The sequence below is a fragment of the Xiphophorus couchianus genome, chromosome 10 (genome assembly GCF_001444195.1).
Source record: "Xiphophorus couchianus chromosome 10, X_couchianus-1.0, whole genome shotgun sequence".
Lineage (NCBI taxonomy): Eukaryota > Metazoa > Chordata > Actinopteri > Cyprinodontiformes > Poeciliidae > Xiphophorus > Xiphophorus couchianus.
In genome coordinates this window covers 2,045,708-2,066,406 of record NC_040237.1, presented here as the reverse complement: position 1 = coordinate 2,066,406, position 20,699 = coordinate 2,045,708, and the positions used below count along the sequence as shown (strand labels likewise).

The window sequence follows — 20,699 nt, the reverse complement described above, 5'->3', positions numbered from 1 at the left end:
AATGAAATAATAATAATTGGAGATTAATCCCAGAAACTTTCAAGAAAAAAACACAAACATTTCTGAGTTTCAAAGTCAAAAAATTTGCTGGAATTTCTTTCTAAAGGTTAAAAAAAACTTCTGACTTTTGAAAATTTTCAAAATTTTTTCTAAAGCTTTCCCACTTTTCCCATTTAGAAGTTCCCAGGTTTTTTCTTGAAATTTTCATAGATTGATTTCAAACTTTTAAGGTGTTTCTAGCTATTTTTTGACTTTTCAAACTCAGAAATTTCAACATTTTTTCTTGAAGGTTTCTTAGATTAATCTCAAAATTTCAGATTTCTTTCAAGTAAATCTTTAACTTTTCAAATTCAGACATTTCCATGCTTTCCTTAGAAAATTTCAGAGATTGATTAAAAAATATTTTTTTCTGGCAACTTGTTTGACTTTTCAAACTCAGAAATTTCCATATTTTTCCTTGAGAATTTCTGACATTGATCTCAAAATTTTTGATTTTTTTCAAGCAAATTTTCAACTTTTCAAACTTGGAAACTTCCAGGTTCTTTTCTTGAAAATGTTTTGATTTCAAAATTTTAGAGTTTCTTCTAGCAATTTTTTGACTTTTCAAACTCAGAAATTTCCAAGTTTTTTTCTTGAAAATTTCTGATACTAATCTCAAAATGTAAGATTTTTTTCTAGCAAATTTTCAACTTTTCAAACTCTTTCTTGAACATTTAATATTGGGTGTCACACCAATGATTTCCAGAGTAAGACTGTCTGTGTGTGGTTGAACAGGGTCTCACATCACTGAGGATGTCTGCAGACGCTTTGGCAGACTGGAAAGGAATCGCGTCCAGACGCAGCTTGTAGCCGCCGTCGCGTAACTTTGTCCATGATTCCTTGTATTGACTCTATAAGTATAAAAGTATCATGAGAAACTAACTCATGGAAACATAAGAATGACATCAATAAGCAGACTAAAAAACAAAGCTTTACCTCACTGATGTTTCTGGCATTGATTCTTGCTTGCACCAACTCTGGCAGCTCTTCACTCACTGTGTAATTGTGTTTTATGTTTTCTCCCTTCTCTCTGTACAATCTCTGCAAAAACAAAAAACAAACAAAACAGGACGACGAACATTACTGCAGGAAACCAGATTTCAGTCTGCATGAGTGTTGAAACTACAAAATAAATCCTTTGTGTGGTTATTTGTAGTGAGAGGATAATATTACATTTACCTCAACAGCACTTGACACCATCTATGAAATATGTGTATTATTATATTTATTTAAAATAATGTAAATTATTTTGTGTTTTATATTAAAAAAAATATTGAAAATAGGAACCAAAAATACTGATGACAAATTTAAGATTTAAAAATATTATTTTTGCATGATATTTCCCCATCTTCTCTACAGCGCCCCCTGGCAGGCCCAGATTTCATAATTTATATACAGTATGTATTTAAGTATATGTATTATTATATTTATATATTTTTAAAATAATTTAAATAAATTATTTTCATTTGTGTTTTATATTGTTTTTAAAAAACAGGAAACCAAAATGATGATGAAAAATTTAAAATTAAAAAAATATTATTTTGTGTGTTTTTTCCCCCATCTTCCACACACCTGGCGGCCCTAGATTTTATAATATATATATCAATACATATTATAATGTACATGTGTTGTTATATTTATTTTAAATAATTGTAATATTATTTTTTGTGTTTCATATCTAAAAAAATTTGAAAAACAGGAAACAAAAATTATGATGAAAAATTTAAGATTAAAAAAATATTATTTTGCGTGTTTTTTCCCCATCTTCTGCACATCGCAGAAGTTGGTCCCAACTAGATGTTGGCTGAACATTTTTAGTTTAACTACATATTTAGTCTTTAGTTAAATATTTGGGTTTTTTAACTAAATATTGATAATTAAATATTTAGTTGAAACTGACATTTAGATAGATAGATAGATAAATCTTTATTGTCATTGTCACAAGAACAACGAAATTTAAAAGGTGCCATCAGTCAGTGCATATGCTTAAAAACAAAAAATAACTGTCTCACAATTCACACACAATGTAAGAAATAACAAATAACTGGCAAAAAAACAACAAAAAAAAAAACTAATAAATAAGAACAGCCACATTCTCACATACGTACATCATTCATGATATAAATGAAATATGAACATTTTTCTTTTAATGCAGGGCCAAATAAAGCAAATTGACTGTGTAATTTTACAAATGGGATTCTGTAGAATTCTTCTTTTTATATAGTCTATATAAATATCTGGATTTGACTGTAAAGACTTATAATATTGATATTTGTTGTAGCTAAACTTACGTCAATAGCCAGTTTGTTGCTGAGTTTGGCCTGTTTCATCTCTGGAGTGTCTTCAACACTGGTGAACTTCAGAGAGCTCACATCCTGACGGTACTTTTTCTGCAGAAAAAAATCCAATTTGTACAGATGAGGCAAAGAATAAAACTGGAAGTGCACAAATGTCATATGACCAGTAGAGGGCACACTCATCACAATCTGAAAAACTGCAAATATAAAAAACGATCACACAGCAGATGTTGCTGTTGTATCAACATAAATGAAACATCCATCCATCCATCCATTTTCTTCTGCTTATCCGGGGTCGGGTCACGGGGGTAGCAGCTTCAGAAGGGAGGCCCAGACTTCCCTCTCCCCAGCCACTTGTTCCAGCTCCTCCGGGGGAATCCCGAGGCGTTCCCAGGCCAGCCGAGAGACATAGTCCCTCCAGCGTGTCCTGGGTCTTCCCCGGGGCCTCCTCCCGGTGGGACATGCCCGGAACACCTCACCAGGGAGGCGTCCAGGAGGCATCCTGACCAGATGCCCAAGCCACCTCAACTGGCTCCTCTCAATGTGAAGGAGCAGCGGCTCTACTCTGAGTCCCTCCTGGATATCTGAGCTTCTCACCCTATCTCTAAGGGAGAGCCCAGACACCCTACGGAGAAAACCCATTTCGGCCGCTTGTATCCATGACCCAAAGCTCATGACCATAGATGAGGGTGGGAACGTAGATCGAGCGGCAAATCAAGAGCTTCGCTTTTTGGCTCAGCTCTCTCTTCACCACGACGGACCAGTACAGCGCCCGCTTCACTGCAGACGCTGCGCCAATCCGCCTGTCGATCTCCCGCTCCCTTCTTCCCTCATTCGCGAACAAGACCCCGAGATACTTGAACTCCTCCTCTTGGGGCAGGACACCCCCTGACCCGGAGAGCTCAAGACCATGGCCTCGGATTTGGAGGCACTGATCCTCATCCCGGCCGCTTCACACTCGGCTGCAAACCGTTCCAGCGAGAACAAAACAGTTTTTTAATAATATTAATAATAATCTCTTACATTTTATTCTGGGTGTCATTTCAGCGTATCATGTTGTTAATCATGACAGGAATGACCTTTAAATAAATCCCCCTGTAACAAGGTTATAAATAGAGGACTGTTGCTCAAGTCTGCTCTATAAAAAAGTTCTTCCTGTACTTATTGGGTGTTTTTATTTAAAAGGATTAAAAGACCAAGAAGGATAATCCGATTAATAATATTTATTGAAGGTTGTTGAGAATAAAATCTGTAGTTTTTCTCCATTTTTAGAGCTTTGGTCTGTCAAGTTTAAGTAATTTTTTTCAGTCCACGTTTAACCTCTGATATATGACCTATTTTGAGATTACCTCACTGGCCAGATCTGAAGCTTTCTTCGCCTGCTGAACGTCCAGAGATTTTGAGGCCTCCCAGCCGACACCTTTCATCCAGTTCAGGTCCGATCTGTACTGTTTCTAAACACAATTAAAACAAACAATCAGGTTAATTATTTCAGATTTAAACGAAAGGTTAATTGGTTGTTTTCGGGGGAGGCCTACATCACTCTGTAAATCGTAGGCCTTCTTAGCCCAGGCCACATTGATGTCCGTCGGCAGGGTGGTGTATTCATGGAGGAACGTCCTGTATTTCGTATCCGTGGCCAGGTCTTGAGCCTTCTTCGCATGGCTGATGTTCAGCATATCCAGAGACACGCTGTGGGGAAGGTTGACGTTTAAAATCCTGGCATTACACTGACTTTATGCCCTTGAGGTCATTCTCATTTAAAAAGGATCAATTCATTCATGAGCTTCGCCAGGGTGATGACCCACAGCTGGCTGTCTTGGACAATAAATCTTTTGTGGATATCAAGGCCTGTGGCTGTGTGACCTTAATAAATGGGGCATTCATTAAAGGTTTTTAATGAGGAGTAAACATATTTCTATACATAGGGTCAGGATATATTAGACTTAGAAAGCTGCTAGCATTGCAAATATTCAACATTTACAACCTCAATAGTAATATAATCCTCAATTCAGATGATAAATCCATCAGAAAATGTTTTTCATATGTAAAATAAACACCATTTCAAAACGTTTTTCTCTTTATAGTAGGACCGAACATTAAATCAATAACAATATATGCTGTGATAAACACAAAATCAATATTAATAGATACTGCGTCTGACAGAATAATCAATAATTTCACTGAACTCTGTTTCAGAACCACACAGCATAACTCTCTCACTCTTTGGTTACCTAGCAACCCACTCACTCTTTGGTCACCTAGCAACAACCTGCTGAGTAACCGACACAGAAGCAGTTTAACGTTTTGACTCATAACTGCTTAAAAATAAATAGCAACATAGAGTGAAAACTGTAGGTAAAACAGAAAAAGCAGTTTGGCTGCATTTCAGATATTTAAAACTAAAAAACTAATCACTAATTATCAATATTGACTGATATGAAAGCCCTGCGACAGACTGGCGACCTGTCCAGGGTGTACCCTGCCTCTCGCCCGGAACGTAGCTGGAGATGGGCACCAGCAACCCTCCCGACCCCATTAGGGACAAGGGTGAACAGAAAATGGATGGATGGATGGGATGGACTGATATGAAACGCTTGTATCCTGTTATGTTTTTCAGCCATTCTGATCTGCCCTATCTCAGAGTGGTGTGTATTTTTCACAATTAAACAACAAAAAAACCCCTAAATTAATTATTAATAAAAAGCTGCTACAAAGTATTAGTTTATAGATGTACAACTGGATTATTTCACTTTTTATGCTTCCTTCTCAACAGATTTGTTACGGTATGTCATGTTACATAACAAAACTTGGCTTTTCAACTGTACACTTTTTACATAAACTGTATTTTAACGCAAATACTCTTGAAGAATACAAAGATTAAGGCTAAATTATCTCTGCAATTGTTGAGCCACTCAATGATAAATTGCTCCTGATGTTTAAATTAGATATACAGCAAACTAAATCTGGTTCAAGTAGAATAACTAGTAAAAATGTGACCGAATGATGGTTAATCCAGGGGACTTACTTGTATTTAGTCTTAGTGTCCTCGTAGTTCTTCTTGTAGTGGAGATCGCTCTGCAGTTTGGTAGCCAGAGCGGAGTGAGCCATCTGAGAGTCGTCACTGATAGATTTAATCCCGATCACTTTACCTTTGCTTTTCTCGTACTCCTGCTTGTATTTTACCTGAAACAGAACAGGAATTTAACAGATTTTGAGTCAGACTCAGATATGTTAAAATGTCTTTAATCAGGAGGGCACAACAAGTATTTTTAGAGTTGTTCCAAAAAGGTTTTGCACCGATATTAAAATGTCTCACATCGCTAGCCAGGTCTTGCTTAGCCTTTGCTGTAAGTATCGACAGAGAGTCCAAACGAAGCTCAAAGCCCTTTTCCCTCTGCTTCTCCCACTGGCTCTTGTACACTTTCTATAAAAGGAAAGAAATTGAGCATCAGATGCATTTGTAATGAAACTACAATCAGAAAAACTGGTTAAGGTTGTTCAATCTGGTACGGTTAGTGTGCTATTGTCTATTTTCTCTATTTTGGAAATGATGTACTTTTTTCCTTTTTTAGGCAATAACTCATCATTTTGCTTTATTATATTTCTTTTTTGTGATAACATTTTTATTTTACCTTTCTTTAAAGTGAAATACAGGTAAACATTTGCTCAGTCACCTCCCAAAAAGTAATGATAATTCATTTATTTTTTGCCTAAATTATCTTTTGGCAACAAAGAGGTGGTATTTTTTTTGGTTGCCAAAAATCAATTTGACTAAGCTACTATTTTAGAAAGTGGACAATTTACTTACAAATAATTACAAAATACTTTAATGTATTACAAACATTTATTTACAAGAGTGTATTTTGGCTACATAAGTGCAAAAAGATGACCGATGTCTATGTGAAACATACAACTTTACTTTTGAGTAAAACCTTTTTCTCTTTAAAAATTGCATAGTTGGAATAAATGCAACCATGGATCATTTTAATGACAAAATGCAAGGTTTCTCCCAGAAAACTTGATAAGCCCGGTGGTTGGGCGCTAGGGCAGTCATTCATCCAGCGGCCCGTCGTGTTTTTGAGTTAAAAAATGTTTTAAGTTAACAGGAAATGTTAAAATCTCACTTGATAATTATGTGTTATTGAAAGATTGGAAGATTAATATCTGAACATCAATAAAGTCTTTAAAAAATCTAACATTTAACAAAGACTTTAAAAATAAGTGATGCTTAGCTTGGTGGCCCGCCAGGCTTATGATACACTGGAGGAAACCCTGCAAAATGTAATTATCTGTTTTTGTTACAATTTGGTCTTGATTGATTAATTGACTGATTAAACCCGTTTGTTCCTGAAAATAGTAAACTGTGAAACAGAGAATGGGGAAAACAAGAATTTCAGCTTACCCCGCTGAGCATGTCGGCGTTTGCTTTTGCTTGTCTGAACAGCGGCTCGTCTTTTGTCATGGTGTACTGGTGAATTATCTGTTCTGTGTTTGCTTTGTATGCCAGCTGTAAAATCACATAGATGCATATTACAGAAATAAACTCCATGATGATGGAAGAGTCTGTGTATGAGACCTTACATCGCTCTGCAGCTCCTGACTCTTCTTGGCGTGTTTGATGGACAGATCATCTGCTACCTGGGTGAACCTCATTTTGTCAGCCTTCTGACGGTATTTGACCTGTGAAAACAGAATATATCGTCGATAAACAGCATCTCCAAAAGGATTTGTATCACTTTAATAACTAATAAAATATACTTGCATCACTGAGTAGCTCTCCGGCTTTCTTGGCCTGAGTTATGTTGAGGCATCCCTCAGCCTCCCAGCCGACACCCTTCATCCAGTTCAGGTCAGAACGGTACTGGTTCTGCAGGAAGATAATAATCTCATTGAGCAGGTTAGGATAGCAAATTGTTCTTAGATAATGAGATTTTAGTCTGGTCAGTTCTGCTTTCAGAATGAGCTGCTTTAGGGTCTCTGTCCCTTTAAATCCAAATAAGCTGCTCCTGGTCACGCCCCCCCATTCAATGTTTACACTGGCACGTGTAAATGGCTGCAAACAGATGCGCAATTACACAACCACACATCTTTGAAAAGAAGAACAACAAACTCAATAATTTTCATTTCCATTATTTATTGTTTTTCTTTTTTTTTTTCTCTCTTTCTACCAAAAATTAGATAATAAAACTCTTGATTCTGGTGCTTTGGTCTCAACTAGCCTCAGTTTTGTTTACAGTGACTTTATAATTCTTTTTCTGCTGTTGTTGTTTCTGTTGTTTTGCTGAGTTATTTTGAATATTTAAAGTGTCTTCCAATTCCAGTGTTAAATATTTATTAAGATTTAAACTTTACTGATCTTTAAAAGGATGTGCTTGCAGTATTATGCCATTACCATTATATTACTTGAAAATGGTCTCAAAACAACAATATTGTCGTTTATCGCAATAATTGGCAAAAAAAATGGTTGGTTGTTTTTTTAAGTGCTACAGCTATTTTTTTTTAGAAACAGTAGAAACCCAAACGTACGTACAAAAATGTGCAAAATGTGAGTTTTGCATAATAAATCCCCTTTGAATAAACCTTCAGCTACAAACATTGCTGAATCTCACCTCGCTCTGCAGGGAGTAGGCCTTTTTGGCCTGCTGGACCTTGATGTCGTCGGACATGATGGTGTAGTCGTGAAGTTTCGTTCGATAGTCCAGGTCGCTGGCGAGGGCCTGAGCCTTCTTGGCGTGGCTCAGGTTGATCATGTCCAGAGGAAGGCTGTACTGTGCCTGGCTCTCCTTGGAGCCTTTCTTGTACTCAATCTAAAGAGGCAATAATAATAAAATAATTCAATATGGAGCACAACTTGTATGGTAGGTGTAAGTAGCATTACCTATGAACTTTTGCTGATTTAATTGGGGGATTTCTCAAAGGTGTATTGATGATACAACAAACAAATGAATTGATTTTTTTTAAAACAAGAATTAGATACACAAGTTTAAACATACACACTATTATTATGTAAATATAATTTTGGTTCTCCTTCCAGACTATACAAATATACTGAATAATTTGTAATTATCTACAATTAATTGAACTAGGTGGGGTGAGCATTTATTGTATCGTTTATCGTGAACTATTTTTCATCGTAAGAATTTAGATTTATTGTTGTAAACATAAAATTTTGAAACATTAATGATGTTTTAAACCCCCCAAAACTATACATATTGTCTGGACTGTTAATTTTACTATTTTGTCTACTTTCTTTATTAATGAGGGTATCATAAATGCAGTTACTATGTGCAGTTTAGTGATACAAATCACACTTGTTTATTTGACTGGTATCCTAAGGAAGCATATTACAAATTATTTCAATAGTAGTATTTGCTTTTATATTTATCACAATAGTACCACAAAATATTGTCGTAAAACTTTAAGTCCTTATCATCCACTCCTAATTTGAACCACAATCATTAAAACATTGCACTGCTTACTGTTAAAGTTTTATTTGGTCAACTCTTTGTACATACATAATCTCAATATCCACACACCTTTACAACCAACGGGTTTTTCCTCTGTTTTCTAAGATTGAAATTAAGCAATATCATGAGACATATCCATTCTGTTCAAACCATAAAGTCAAATGTCTGTCAAAAAACCTTTTTATACAATGTTTATTCAAATTTATTTTTTGTTTGGTGACATTGTGCAGCACTTTGACCATCTTTTGGTGTTTTCAAATGTGATCTATAAATAAATTTGACATTGACATTAACAGCAGACTGTTAACTAAACACATATACCAACTGTATATGTATTATATTTATTCTAAAGCCTCTGAGGTAATTTCACTCACATCGCTGCTCATCTTGGCCACTTGCAGAGAGTGCAGAGTCTTGGAGTCGCTCATATTCACCCCAACTGCCTTCTCCTTGTTTTTCATGTAGTACTCTTTGTATTTAATCTAAAACACATGGTAATCTCCTTTAATTTGGTTCAGAGACTATTAAAGTAGATTATTACCACTTGGATTTTTCTTTTTGTTGCTTAGATATCAGCAGTTTCACTCCTTTTCACTTACGTCACTGGCTAGGTCTCTGGAGGCTTTGGCAGCTCTCACGCTCAGATCGTCCACGCCAGTTTCACAAGCTTTGGACTTGGTCTTCTCCCACTCCTCTTTGTATTTAATCTAAAATTAATTTAGAAAATTAAAGAGAGAAGATGGGACTTTGCATGCAAACAAGTGTGTTAGTACATGTTTGTGCTTGCAAAACAGTGTAAACTTACATCACTGCACAAAGCTGCGCTGGCTTTGGCGTGCTGGATTTGGGGCAGATCCTGAGATAAAGTGTACTGGTGCTTCGTCTTTTCATAGCCTGCTTTATAATTTAACTAGGGGGGCAAATGAGTTTTGTGTTCACACAAATCCAAAGTGAATTCATTGCTCATACATGCAACTTGTTAGAAAATTAATAAAAGTGCTCATTATGAGTCCCTGCTTAGTGTTTACTTACGTTGCTGACAAGCTGAGCGTTTTTCTTGGCTAAAATAATCTCAGGTGTGTCGGTCACAGACTTGTACTTGACCTGGTCAATATGCTGCTTGTAAATTTTCTGTAATATTTAAAAATATTTATATATCAGAAGCATGAAGTCAACCGAATGAAGCCTTTGTAGTAATATTATGATAAAAAAGCTTCCTATAAATTTCATTTCAAAATGGCCAAAATGTCCATCAAGTATTTAAATTATAATTCTGCACAGTGAATTGCTATCTGGATTTCATTATTTGGATATTGCACAAATAAATACATATAGAAATAGAAGTAGAAATGACGTCATTGAGATATGTTCAGAAAAATAAACTGAGCAACAAAATTTGTACTCCACAATCTCCGTTCACCACCATTTAAAAAAAGTCACACAAATTAAGAATAATAGATTAAAAAAACAATACAAGAAAACACTTTAGTCACAAATTATGGTACAAGTTCAATTTTCCGAGTTGAAAATAACTATTTTAGTGGGTTTATTTTGGTATTTATTTTCCTAGTTTTAAAATATCACCACAATATCTGCATATTTGTGTAAATCACAGTTTATAATCTCTGGTACATTTACTGACCCAATCAAGAACCACATTTCCAAATAACAGCAAACAGCAAAATTGATACTTGCATTTGTGTTAAAAGCAAAATACTGAGCATTGTGAAAACTTCAGTGTTTTTCAAAAATTCTGATTTTGAATTTTACAGATAATGAAATAAAGAATTAAGTTTGGAAACTCCAACAGTTTTCCACTCAGTTTTTCTACGCAGCTTTTCCAGAAATCAAGACTACGCCAGACTTTTCAAAACTGCGTAGGACTCCTGGGATAAATTGGAGTTTGAACTAATTTGAGAGGACTCACATCTTTAAGTGGGTCCAACTTCCTCTGGCTTTGGTAACCTGGTGTGAGAGTGGCTGGGTAGTTATATTCACCCTGCTCCTGGCCTTGTTTATAAGAAATCTGAAACAAAAAAATAATATTATTGTGCATTAGCACAGAAACCAAATATTTCTAAAATGCCAGAGCAAATAGCATGATCTTTACAAATACACCGCACTATTTTGTTGCTGTCTTTTGTTTCAGTGCCATAAATGTAAGAGTTGCTATAAATTATTGTAATCCTCATACTTTAGAAAGTGCAATACAAATGGCGGCCATTTAGCATCCCTTAATCTCGTGCTACATTATGCAGATGCTTTTCTGCACTGATGAAGGTGAAATGTTCACATTGGCTTTAACAGGAGAGAAGTCTGATCTACTTACTTTATGATTGATCTAACAAACATTTAACCATTGGAGGACTCTCGTAGACTCTGCACACAGAATTTAACTTTCAAATTAAAATTGTAGGATGATGATTCAGTAAGGAAATTTTTTTTTAAATGAGGCCCTTTTCCCTGATACCAAGGAAAAAGTAACTTTGTCCTTTTTCTGTGGCAGTGTTTCCTTGTCTTATATGTAAAACAGGTGGATCATTAGCAAAACACATAAACAATGCATTTGACATGATTTGAAGTTTTTGAAAAATATTATTTATTGTTTGGCAAAAACCCACTGAGTGATAGCATTTAAAGATCTCAGTTGTTTTTAAAGGTTAATAAAGAACGTCATTCTGTAGATGTAATTTCAAGGTGTTTAATAAGTCATGACTTACATCACTTGCCAACTTCCTTGCTTTCATGGCGTGCAAAGTCTTCTTATCAAACCCTGAGTCTTCATAGTGGCCCTTCAGATCGCTGGTGTACTTTTCTTTATACTTGTTCTGTTGAGGTGCATCAAAAAATAAATGGGAATCATTAAAGCAACAACTTAAAACTATGTATGTGTAACAGGGTTTTATTTGAACAATGTTATAGATGTGAAGTTTGTCAAAATTTGTTTATTTATTCTTTAAATTTATTTTTGTTTTGTCAAGAAGTTGTTTCTTCAGACTTGCTGGTGTTTTAAGGTTTAACCACCAACTCTTGACAGTTGGTGGTTACTATAGCAACCTGTAACTGACAGCTCCTCCCCCTTTTTTCTGTTGCCGTCGGTAACTGTGGCATGTGTTAGGATCAGCTCTCTGTATTCTTTACAAATATTATAACATATATTTTAGACAAATGTAATTATATGAGTAATTTTGCTATGTTTTGTTTTAACTGTCCTCATTATTAATGTGGTCCATTTTAGCTATGTTTAATTTTAAAATGTCAACTGCTGCCAACTGCTCATTGGGAGCTATTGCTATAGCTAGTGGTGTATATAGAAGGGTGACATATGTATTATTAATAATTATCCTCCATGAAGAAAATGCATATAAATAAAGGTGTGGGTCTTTGTTTATATCTCTTTTTAGACTTACATCACTGGTGAACTGAGCGATTTTGGCAGAATTTCGAAACTGTGGAGTCTCACAGAAGTTAATGCTGTGGCCTTTGGTGTTCTCCAAGTCTTTCTTGTACTCCACCTGCAAAAAATAAATATCCACGTTTCAACATTTCTTTTCTTTTTTTAAGTTGATGAGATGCTAAAAAATCTTTTGGTGCTGGATACTAAATATATCTCTGACATGGGTTTAATCTTAGAGGTAGCAAAAATAACAATGATAGCATTCAGTTCTATGAATGGCTCAGCCTGACAGCATGTTTACTGCGGTCAGGACAGGTGCCTCAGGATGAAGCAGAGTATAAAAAGGTCTGATGGGACGTCTTGTGGCCTTGGATGAAAGCTGCAGCCTTATAACAAAGGCATGTCAACGATGCAAGAAATGAGCGTTTCATATTTGTTGGAAACTGACACATTAAACCTGATACTTGACTCATGCACAAACACACAATTTCTTACATTTGACGGGGACGATGGGTTTCTTTCCCCTGAGGCAATAGCTGCGTTTCCATTGACTAAATAACTGCACAATCTGACATTTCGAAAATAAATGTGCTTAATGGAAACACGGTAGTTACATTTTTTTATTAAATGGAATTAAAGTTAAATTAGATCTAGTTGATTTATCTAGAAATAATTCAAAATTTAAAACTTTTCAGATAATATTTTGTTATCTTAAATTAATGCAGTTATTTAATAGAATCTAATACATGAGTAACATTCTGGTCCACACTCCATACCAGTTGGTGGCGGTAATGCACCATTTTCGTTGTTTGCCAACCGCCAAAAAACATCAAGGAAGAAAATGAAGAAGAAACGCATTCACGTGTGATTTTAATTGCGTTTTACAAAAGTAGCGTTTTAAATCACTTAATAAAAAGACAGCAATTGCGAAATAGTGTTTTTTCAACATTACTGGAATTTTGAAAAAGTTTTGCAAACATTTGTAACGGAAACACTGCTTAATTAACCCTTGCAGAAAACCAAAACAAGCTTGTTGGACAAAAGCTTTGCAGAATAACTTACCTCACTGACAATCTTGTTAATTTTCCGCGCATTCTTCAATGCCAGATTGTCGTCAGAGGTCAGACTATGGAAGTGGGACGTGCCCTTCATCTTGTTCAGGTCCTTCTTGTACTTTAGCTGCAGAGGGAATGATGGATGATTCAGGACATGTGTTAGTATAGGAGACACACACGGCATAACTCAGTGGGTAAGCTCTCCGATTGTTGCCCCTCATCTGTTCTGGACTGTAATGACAAGGCGTGATGATGTATGAGGCCAAAGCTTTCAGACCGAGCTCAATTTCGTTTTTGGCTACACAAATGACATGGGAATCATTTTTTTACGGCTCACATCGCAAATATTCAGACAAGCCCTTGAAGCATCCAGACAAACTATACAGTATATCTTTTGATAGACTAAATATTACTGACTTTATGCTTTTAAAACAGTTATGGGTTATACCGTTTTTAAGTTGATACTCACATCACTAGCAATTTCCTGAGCCTTCTTAGCAAGATGATAACCAGGCGTGATCATGGCAGGAAAACTTCCTTTACCTCTTTGCTGCTCATTTTCTGCAGTGTAGGCAATCTGCAAAGAAAACATTTTCTCAATTTGATCCGTCTAAAATTTTAGTAGCATCTTTAAAAGTGAAAATATAATATTTTAGAACCAGAAAACAGAAAGATCTTGAAAGAATGAAAAAGTACAAGAGCTTTAGGGCCATATAGAGAATTAAAAAAAATAAACAAACAAAATTATGAGAATAAAGTCATAATATTATGAGAATAAAGTCAAAATATAAAGTTGGATACTTCATTCTCATAATACTATGACTTTATTTTTTAAATTATTATCATTCCTTGCTTAGGTCCTTTCAAATATAGCAAACAAACTTTTTTAAATGGCTTGTATTTGTATATGTTTGATGTTTTTATGTGAATTTCAAGTGTGGTATCTATATTGGTGAAACAGAATGAGTAATATTCAAACCTGGCTGAAGTTTTCTGCGTTTTCTCTTGAGTGAACCAACTCAACGGCTGCGGCTTCTGAGCTTGCTTTGCCCTTTATCTCTTGCTCGTACATCTGTCGGTACTTAATCTGTAGCAATGTGATGTGATTGATTAATGATCAAAATTCTGTCGTTTATTCACACTGCAGACCGAAGTGACCCAATTCCGATTTTCTTCCCTCAATGCAACCTGTATCTGATCTTTTTATGACAGTCTGAATAGCACAGGTCGGCTTTTATTCGAATGCGAATCAGGCCACTTCGATATCCGATACGCATCTCATCTTTTCAAACGTGACCTGAATCCTAACATCCAAGTCCTGAACGTCATTAATACTCGACAAACGTCACTATTCTCCGTCCTGATACGCTCAAGCGGGAATAAAAACAACAACCATGGCGGACGATAACGAGGATTAAGTTGTTAATATGGTATGCTGGCTCAGGGATAACAACTTTAAAATCATAAGCTATGCTCCACCGTTAGCATCCATGTTTACTTCCGCAAACACTGAGCATCGCTTCGTCTTCATGGCGGTTGACAAAACACGGAGCACGCTCTCTATGTGTGACGTCATTGCGCCCTCTACTGCGCATGCCGGTCACTTTCAGGTCGTTTGCAGTTCTCACTTTACATCACATACAGGTTGCATATATTTGGAAGTGAACAACCACGCCAAAAAAAAATCCGATTTGATAAAAAAATCGGAATTGGGTCATTCCAGGCTGCTGTGTGAACATAGTTTTAGTTTTTTTGTTTTGCCACTTACATCACTGGCCTGCTCAGTTGCTCTCTTTGAAGCCTTGTAACCAGGAGTAAGGTGTGCGGGGAAACTACCTTTTCCCCTCTGCTGCTCGTATTCCTCTGTGTATGCATACTGCATGGAGAAGCAAAAGTGTTTTGGTTTTATTTGACTGATCTGACTGAATGTAAAATAGTTAAAGCGGTAAAAAACGGTCAATTAGCATCTTACATCGCTAACAATCTGTGCCTGTTTCTTGGCCAGAAGCACCTCTGGAGGATCAACAAATGTTGTGTACTTTGAGACTCTTTCTTCATGCCCCTTTTTATATTCCACCTAGAAAACAAAGAGAAGCATCAGATTATTTTACCATGTTGGATTTCTGTTCTGTTCTACATAGATAGATCATTTTAACTTACATTACTGGCCAAAGAATTGGCATTTTTTACAGCTTGGTAACCTGGTGTGATCATTGCAGGGAAGCTGCCTTTTCCTTTAGATTCTTCATATTCTTCTTTATATTTTACCTAAAATAAGAACACAATATTAAGCACTGGCAATTTAAATTATCTACAGCTTCATGTTTATTTAAAGGTAAATAATTGTAAAGACTTACATCACTGATGGTTTTCTGTGCCTGGGACATTGTCACTATCTCCTGGTTGGTCACCATCCCTGAATACCAGGTCTGTTGCTGCTGTGAGAACTCAGATTGAGACTGGAAAGCCTGTTTAAAATATCAAAAATAGTTTGATATTTTTCTTTTTTATTTGTAATACTGCAATTTCAGCACCTTATTAAATAAGAATGCAATGAAACTCTGATCAACCATGCCTGGTCCCCTCAATTTTATATTATGAAAGCTATTTTTTGTGTTAAATCTAAAAAGGATGTTCTTTACCACACCTAAAAGTGATAATATGAGTTCTTATCTCATCCTTTTGTGAGCTAAAAGCAACTTTGAGCAGTGCATAATATGCATAATATTATGCATATTATATTTTCAGTAATGATTTTTAACCTGATTGTTCCCAAATGTTTCAACTTTTGACCCACAAAGTTACCCCAACTATCAGTTAAGCATGGAAGCGTTAGTAATAACTTAATTAACAGGTATAAAGTTCACACAAACAGCATTAACCACCAACCTTTCATGTCGTATTCATTTGTTAATGATGTTTTTATCTACTGTAACATTTATGGGATATTTTCATCATTAGCATTTTCATCACATAGTTTAGTTTATGGAAAAGACTCCAACTTTGGCAACCACTTTATTACATTAGGTCTAAAACCTTTAACATAGTATATGATAAGCTTTATGGTTTTTTCCCAGCTTTTTATTTTAAAAAGAATGTTTTCCAAATCCGGAAACTTAATTTCACGCTTAGTTTTATTAAAGTAGGCCAGATACTTATTTTTAAACCAAGTAGACCTCCAAACAGACTGAATGTGAATGTTTATATAGGATTCAACATAGAAACAAAACCCTAGAATGTGGACTCTTGAGTGTCAGTCAGCTTAAAAGACTATGTCCTCTATAGGACTAAATTTATTTTTTAACATTTTTATTGGCACACCACTCAGGATAAGGTGGAAAAAACCCAACAACCTTCACCTTTTCAACATTGCTTATGAGCAAAGACATAGAATAACTGTGCACCATGACTTAAAAACAACATTTTAAAGTTTTATTTACATAAATAATCATCCAAATTGTTTTTAGAAGTCCCTTTAGCTTGGATGTATGGGCCAGTTGCTCTCTGATGAGCTCACCTGGCTGACCACCTGACTGGCTAGGCGAGCCTTCTCCATGGATCTCGTGTCACCGTGGAAACTGGACATAAAGCGATCACCATCTTCACGATACTTCAGCTACAAGTGGCACACGAACGACAAGCGTTAAGCCAAGGCAAGCAAACATTAAAAACACAAGACACAGCATTCCTTTCAATAGCTGAAGCTTCTAGTCAACAGTAAGATTAGCAGGATGATAATTGTGGGAACATTCTGTGAGGATGCTGTTTTTCAGAGTTGATTGGAAGATATTTACAGCTAAATGTAGCCCAATACTGGACGAAGATCTGTTAGAAAACTTGTTTGTTTTAATCTATCTTTTAAACAGCTGAAATTTTGTGTTTTAATTTTATTTTTGTTCATGTTTTCCTTTTGTAATGTCTGTAAAATGTTAAAATTGCTGAGTCCGTTGATTTGAATTCTGTGTTTTGGTTTTGTTTGTGTCTTAATGTATTTCATTATGTATTTTTTTGTAAAAGTATGATTTTATTGTGATGTTTGTGTGGTGTGGACCCCAAGAAGAATAGTCTTTACTACAGTAGAGAGTAAGGGGGATAATTAAATAAACAGAAACAAACAGAGGATGTGAAAAACTAAACTAAAATAAACTTTAAATTAAACTAAACTAGAAAAACATTGCTTTATATCAAAATATCTTAATGTATTGGAATGATCTGTTCTACAGCAATACATCATTTTAACTTACATTACTGGCCAAAAAACTAAACTAAAATAAAAAATATATACCTAAATGCAATTAAAAATCAGTGGTATAATTAAAAAGAATATGTTCATATCTGCTATTTTCAAAAAACTTGTAAAAATTTTAGACTACATGTACAAAGCTGGTAAAGAGATACTCCAAATATATTTTTATACACTATCAACTCAAGATGGCTGAATACAAATGTAAACCACACCTTTGAAAAAATATATTTATACTCTAAGTTGGTCTACCACATAAAATCCCAATAAAAATCCATTAAAGTTTGTCTTTACAACATGAAAACGTGTAAAGGTTTAATTGCTTGAATTTATCTTTTCGAAAAGACAAAATGTGACATTATAAATCTTTACACATCCTTGCCAGTGGTGCCTCTATTATAATGTCAAGAGAACCTGAGCTCATGATAAAAAGTATAGCAGAAGTGTGCTATTATTAATAGCTGCTATGTTTTCCAATCAAGATGAAAGAGGAGCTTCCATGAAAGAATAAAACCCTTATCCTGCCGTGTTTGATATTTATCCTTTAGCAGTAAACATGTCCTAAACTAATATTAGAACTGCAGTATTGCAAAGGATAAGAGTGTCGACTACTCTCCAGCATCACTTTGTAAGGGAAATGCTAATGCTACTGAAGTCTGTTTCACTGTAAATAAATTTGTACGTCTATTTAAAGAGGAAAATAGACATATTTACTTTATTCAGAATAGATAAAGGGTGTATTAGCGTAGTCTGATGTCAGCTCTGATATGTATAAATGGGTGTATGTGTCTATATATATATCAACATGCTAAGTCCCACATCTCTCTGCTAGCTTACAGTAACAGCTAAGAAGCTTGCATGCCCACTGCAAATATAAACATGAGAGGTCTGCTTAAAGCTTTAGACGCAGACAGACTCAGACAGACAGAAACAGGTGGCCTTGCAGAGGAAAGGCAGAGATGAGAGGCTGTTTTTCCTCATGCATATTTTTAGCCACCTGAAGCATAAATGGCTCAAGCCGAGTGAAGGGTAGTCTCGCCTCTGACAGAGATACAGAAATAACCGTAGGCACGCTTTTCATTTCAAACCCCTGCTGTCACCTAGAACACCGCCGTTATCTTTTCCATCCTTTTTTGATCATATAGTAAGGAATATACATTTTTGAGATCAGGTTGCTAGTTTTTTTTTTGTTATATTTTGAATTTAGGAAAATCTTAAAACATATGTGAATTTGATATTAAAAAAAAACAAAAAAACATATTTTGTTTTGAAACTTTTTGATTTTTTAAATCAAAAATTAGACTTTTTAAAAATCAGAATTCTGACTTTAATCTTCTAAGATTGAGTCAGAATTCTAAAATTAAAATTAAAATTCTGAGTTTAAAGTCAGAATCCTGAGAAAAAAACTCAGAATTCTTTTTTTCTTATAATCCCTAGAGGCACTAATACTCTTCCGTATAAAATGGACCTTGTCATGAATAATTCTATCAAATATTTCGCGTGTAGCATTGCATTATGGCTTATGTCACCTGTCAACAATAGATACTGAGACAGGAAAAGGTCAGAGCTTCGTGAATTGAATGTGTGCCGCACAATGATGTCATCGCATACCTCACTGGTCGCCTTGCTTTGCTTCTTTGCATTGATGTTGATGGGAGTCTCATAAACACTTGTGAACGTGTTGTTTCTCGGATTGTGCCTGGAAAGCATGAGATGTAAAGTGGTGCAGAGGAGAAAAAGTACAAGTTAGATCCAATTTATTTTCCTGACATGTTAAAACTTTAAACTGCTTTAAGAAACAAACTCATATTTTCACAAAATAGATTCATTTCTTGATTTGAGTGGATTTGAGTAGCACTTACACAGAGCAATATGGCCTCTTCTTGTGGCTGACAAAGTTATTAGGGGTGAGAACCATTTTGCAGACATCGCAATGAAAACAAGCTTTGTGCCAGTTCTGACAAAAGAAGAAACAAATCACATTATTTTATAAGTTCAGCATAGAAATTGGTTCAAAACAGATGCATAATCTGAAAGACGATCATTGACAGAGAACACCCATTATCAGTTTTGGTATTTTAATGTAAACATAATCTGGTTTTTACTAAATTCAGAAATTATATTAATCCAACAACATGCTATGAATTTCGGGATCTCTTATTTATTAAACAAACAGTTTATCAAAATTTTAAAATATATATTTGTGAAAAATTAAGTGCACCCCCAAAAAAACATAAATACAAAAAAAAAAAACATGTAACAATTCAAATTATTGCAGTGGCTACAAGACATAAAATATGTTTTGATGGGTTTACTGACTTATTTTTAAGTGTAGGTCTTTTTTTTCAATTAAACATTTTTAGCTGAATTTGGGAATTTTATAAGCTATAGCTGTATTTTTTTTTTTCTTCCAAAAATACCACTAACATAAAATACTGTTGGAATAGTATTTAGCAAGACAACAAACTGGAGATACATTTTGCTTTTAGCTTGCTTTTTCTAACTTTATGGCACATTAATTGTTCAGCGAAGAGCAGAGCTGTCACTGGCTTATGCTAGCTACGTAGCAGCTAAAAGGCTAATTGTAATTTTAGTGATCAAACTTAACAAAGATTATTAATATCAAAATAAAGAAATGACAAAAATAATGAAATGAAAGAAAGTTGAAAAAAGTTAATAATTTATTGCTTGCTTGTATTTTTTTCTTTTCTTTCTTGTAAGTGTCAATGTTGAGTAGTGCTAGCACTAGCTACCATTTAGCATTTAGAAGACTGATTTTAGCTCACATAAACAAATTGATTCTCTAATTTAAAAAATGAAATAAAATATCCAAAACAAATTACTAACATTATCATAGTATACTTTTCACATTACTGTTTCACATTTATCGGGCTCTTGTCCAGTTCAAATTGGCGGGCCGAGGATAGGCCTCCTTCTAGTTTCTTAGCTAACTCAACAAAGTGGGTCATAATTTTTGATCAAAAGTACCCAAATCCAGAATTTGAAATGTTGAAATAACTTTGTTGTACATTTAGGTGGAAAATCATTTAAATGTCACAGGAATACTTAGCAAAGAAAATAAGAAGAGATTGTTCTTGGATGGAATTATTAAGAGTTTCTGTGTTTTTATTTTAAGCTAATAGGCAGGTGTTGTATTCCACATCAAGCCCTATTTGGCAACTAGAGCATAATAAGCTG

The 20,699-nt window shown here is 34.9% G+C and overlaps 1 protein-coding gene across 3 annotated transcripts in view; it reads right to left on the bottom strand.

Annotated features, from left to right (window-relative positions):
* Positions 1-20,699, bottom strand: part of nrap (nebulin-related anchoring protein) — a 30,101-nt gene that overhangs the window by 8,886 nt on the left and 516 nt on the right. For 2 of the 3 annotated variants that reach the window (XM_028029013.1, XM_028029012.1), the window contains 28 exons: positions 19,364-19,458; positions 19,113-19,200; positions 16,776-16,874; positions 15,616-15,726; positions 15,419-15,526; positions 15,231-15,335; positions 15,027-15,134; positions 14,238-14,345; positions 13,728-13,835; positions 13,266-13,382; positions 12,217-12,321; positions 11,527-11,634; positions 10,734-10,832; positions 9,839-9,937; positions 9,612-9,716; positions 9,406-9,513; positions 9,181-9,288; positions 7,949-8,146; positions 7,102-7,206; positions 6,921-7,019; positions 6,742-6,846; positions 5,656-5,763; positions 5,365-5,522; positions 3,875-4,028; positions 3,686-3,790; positions 2,331-2,429; positions 976-1,080; positions 783-890 (listed from right to left, as the gene is read on the bottom strand). In XM_028029013.1, the coding sequence (XP_027884814.1) occupies positions 783-890; positions 976-1,080; positions 2,331-2,429; positions 3,686-3,790; positions 3,875-4,028; positions 5,365-5,522; positions 5,656-5,763; positions 6,742-6,846; positions 6,921-7,019; positions 7,102-7,206; positions 7,949-8,146; positions 9,181-9,288; positions 9,406-9,513; positions 9,612-9,716; positions 9,839-9,937; positions 10,734-10,832; positions 11,527-11,634; positions 12,217-12,321; positions 13,266-13,382; positions 13,728-13,835; positions 14,238-14,345; positions 15,027-15,134; positions 15,231-15,335; positions 15,419-15,526; positions 15,616-15,726; positions 16,776-16,874; positions 19,113-19,200; positions 19,364-19,458 (3,123 nt within the window). The remainder of the gene's footprint in view (positions 1-782; positions 891-975; positions 1,081-2,330; positions 2,430-3,685; positions 3,791-3,874; positions 4,029-5,364; positions 5,523-5,655; positions 5,764-6,741; positions 6,847-6,920; positions 7,020-7,101; positions 7,207-7,948; positions 8,147-9,180; positions 9,289-9,405; positions 9,514-9,611; positions 9,717-9,838; positions 9,938-10,733; positions 10,833-11,526; positions 11,635-12,216; positions 12,322-13,265; positions 13,383-13,727; positions 13,836-14,237; positions 14,346-15,026; positions 15,135-15,230; positions 15,336-15,418; positions 15,527-15,615; positions 15,727-16,775; positions 16,875-19,112; positions 19,201-19,363; positions 19,459-20,699) is intronic. The other variant, XM_028029014.1, reaches the window with a different exon arrangement.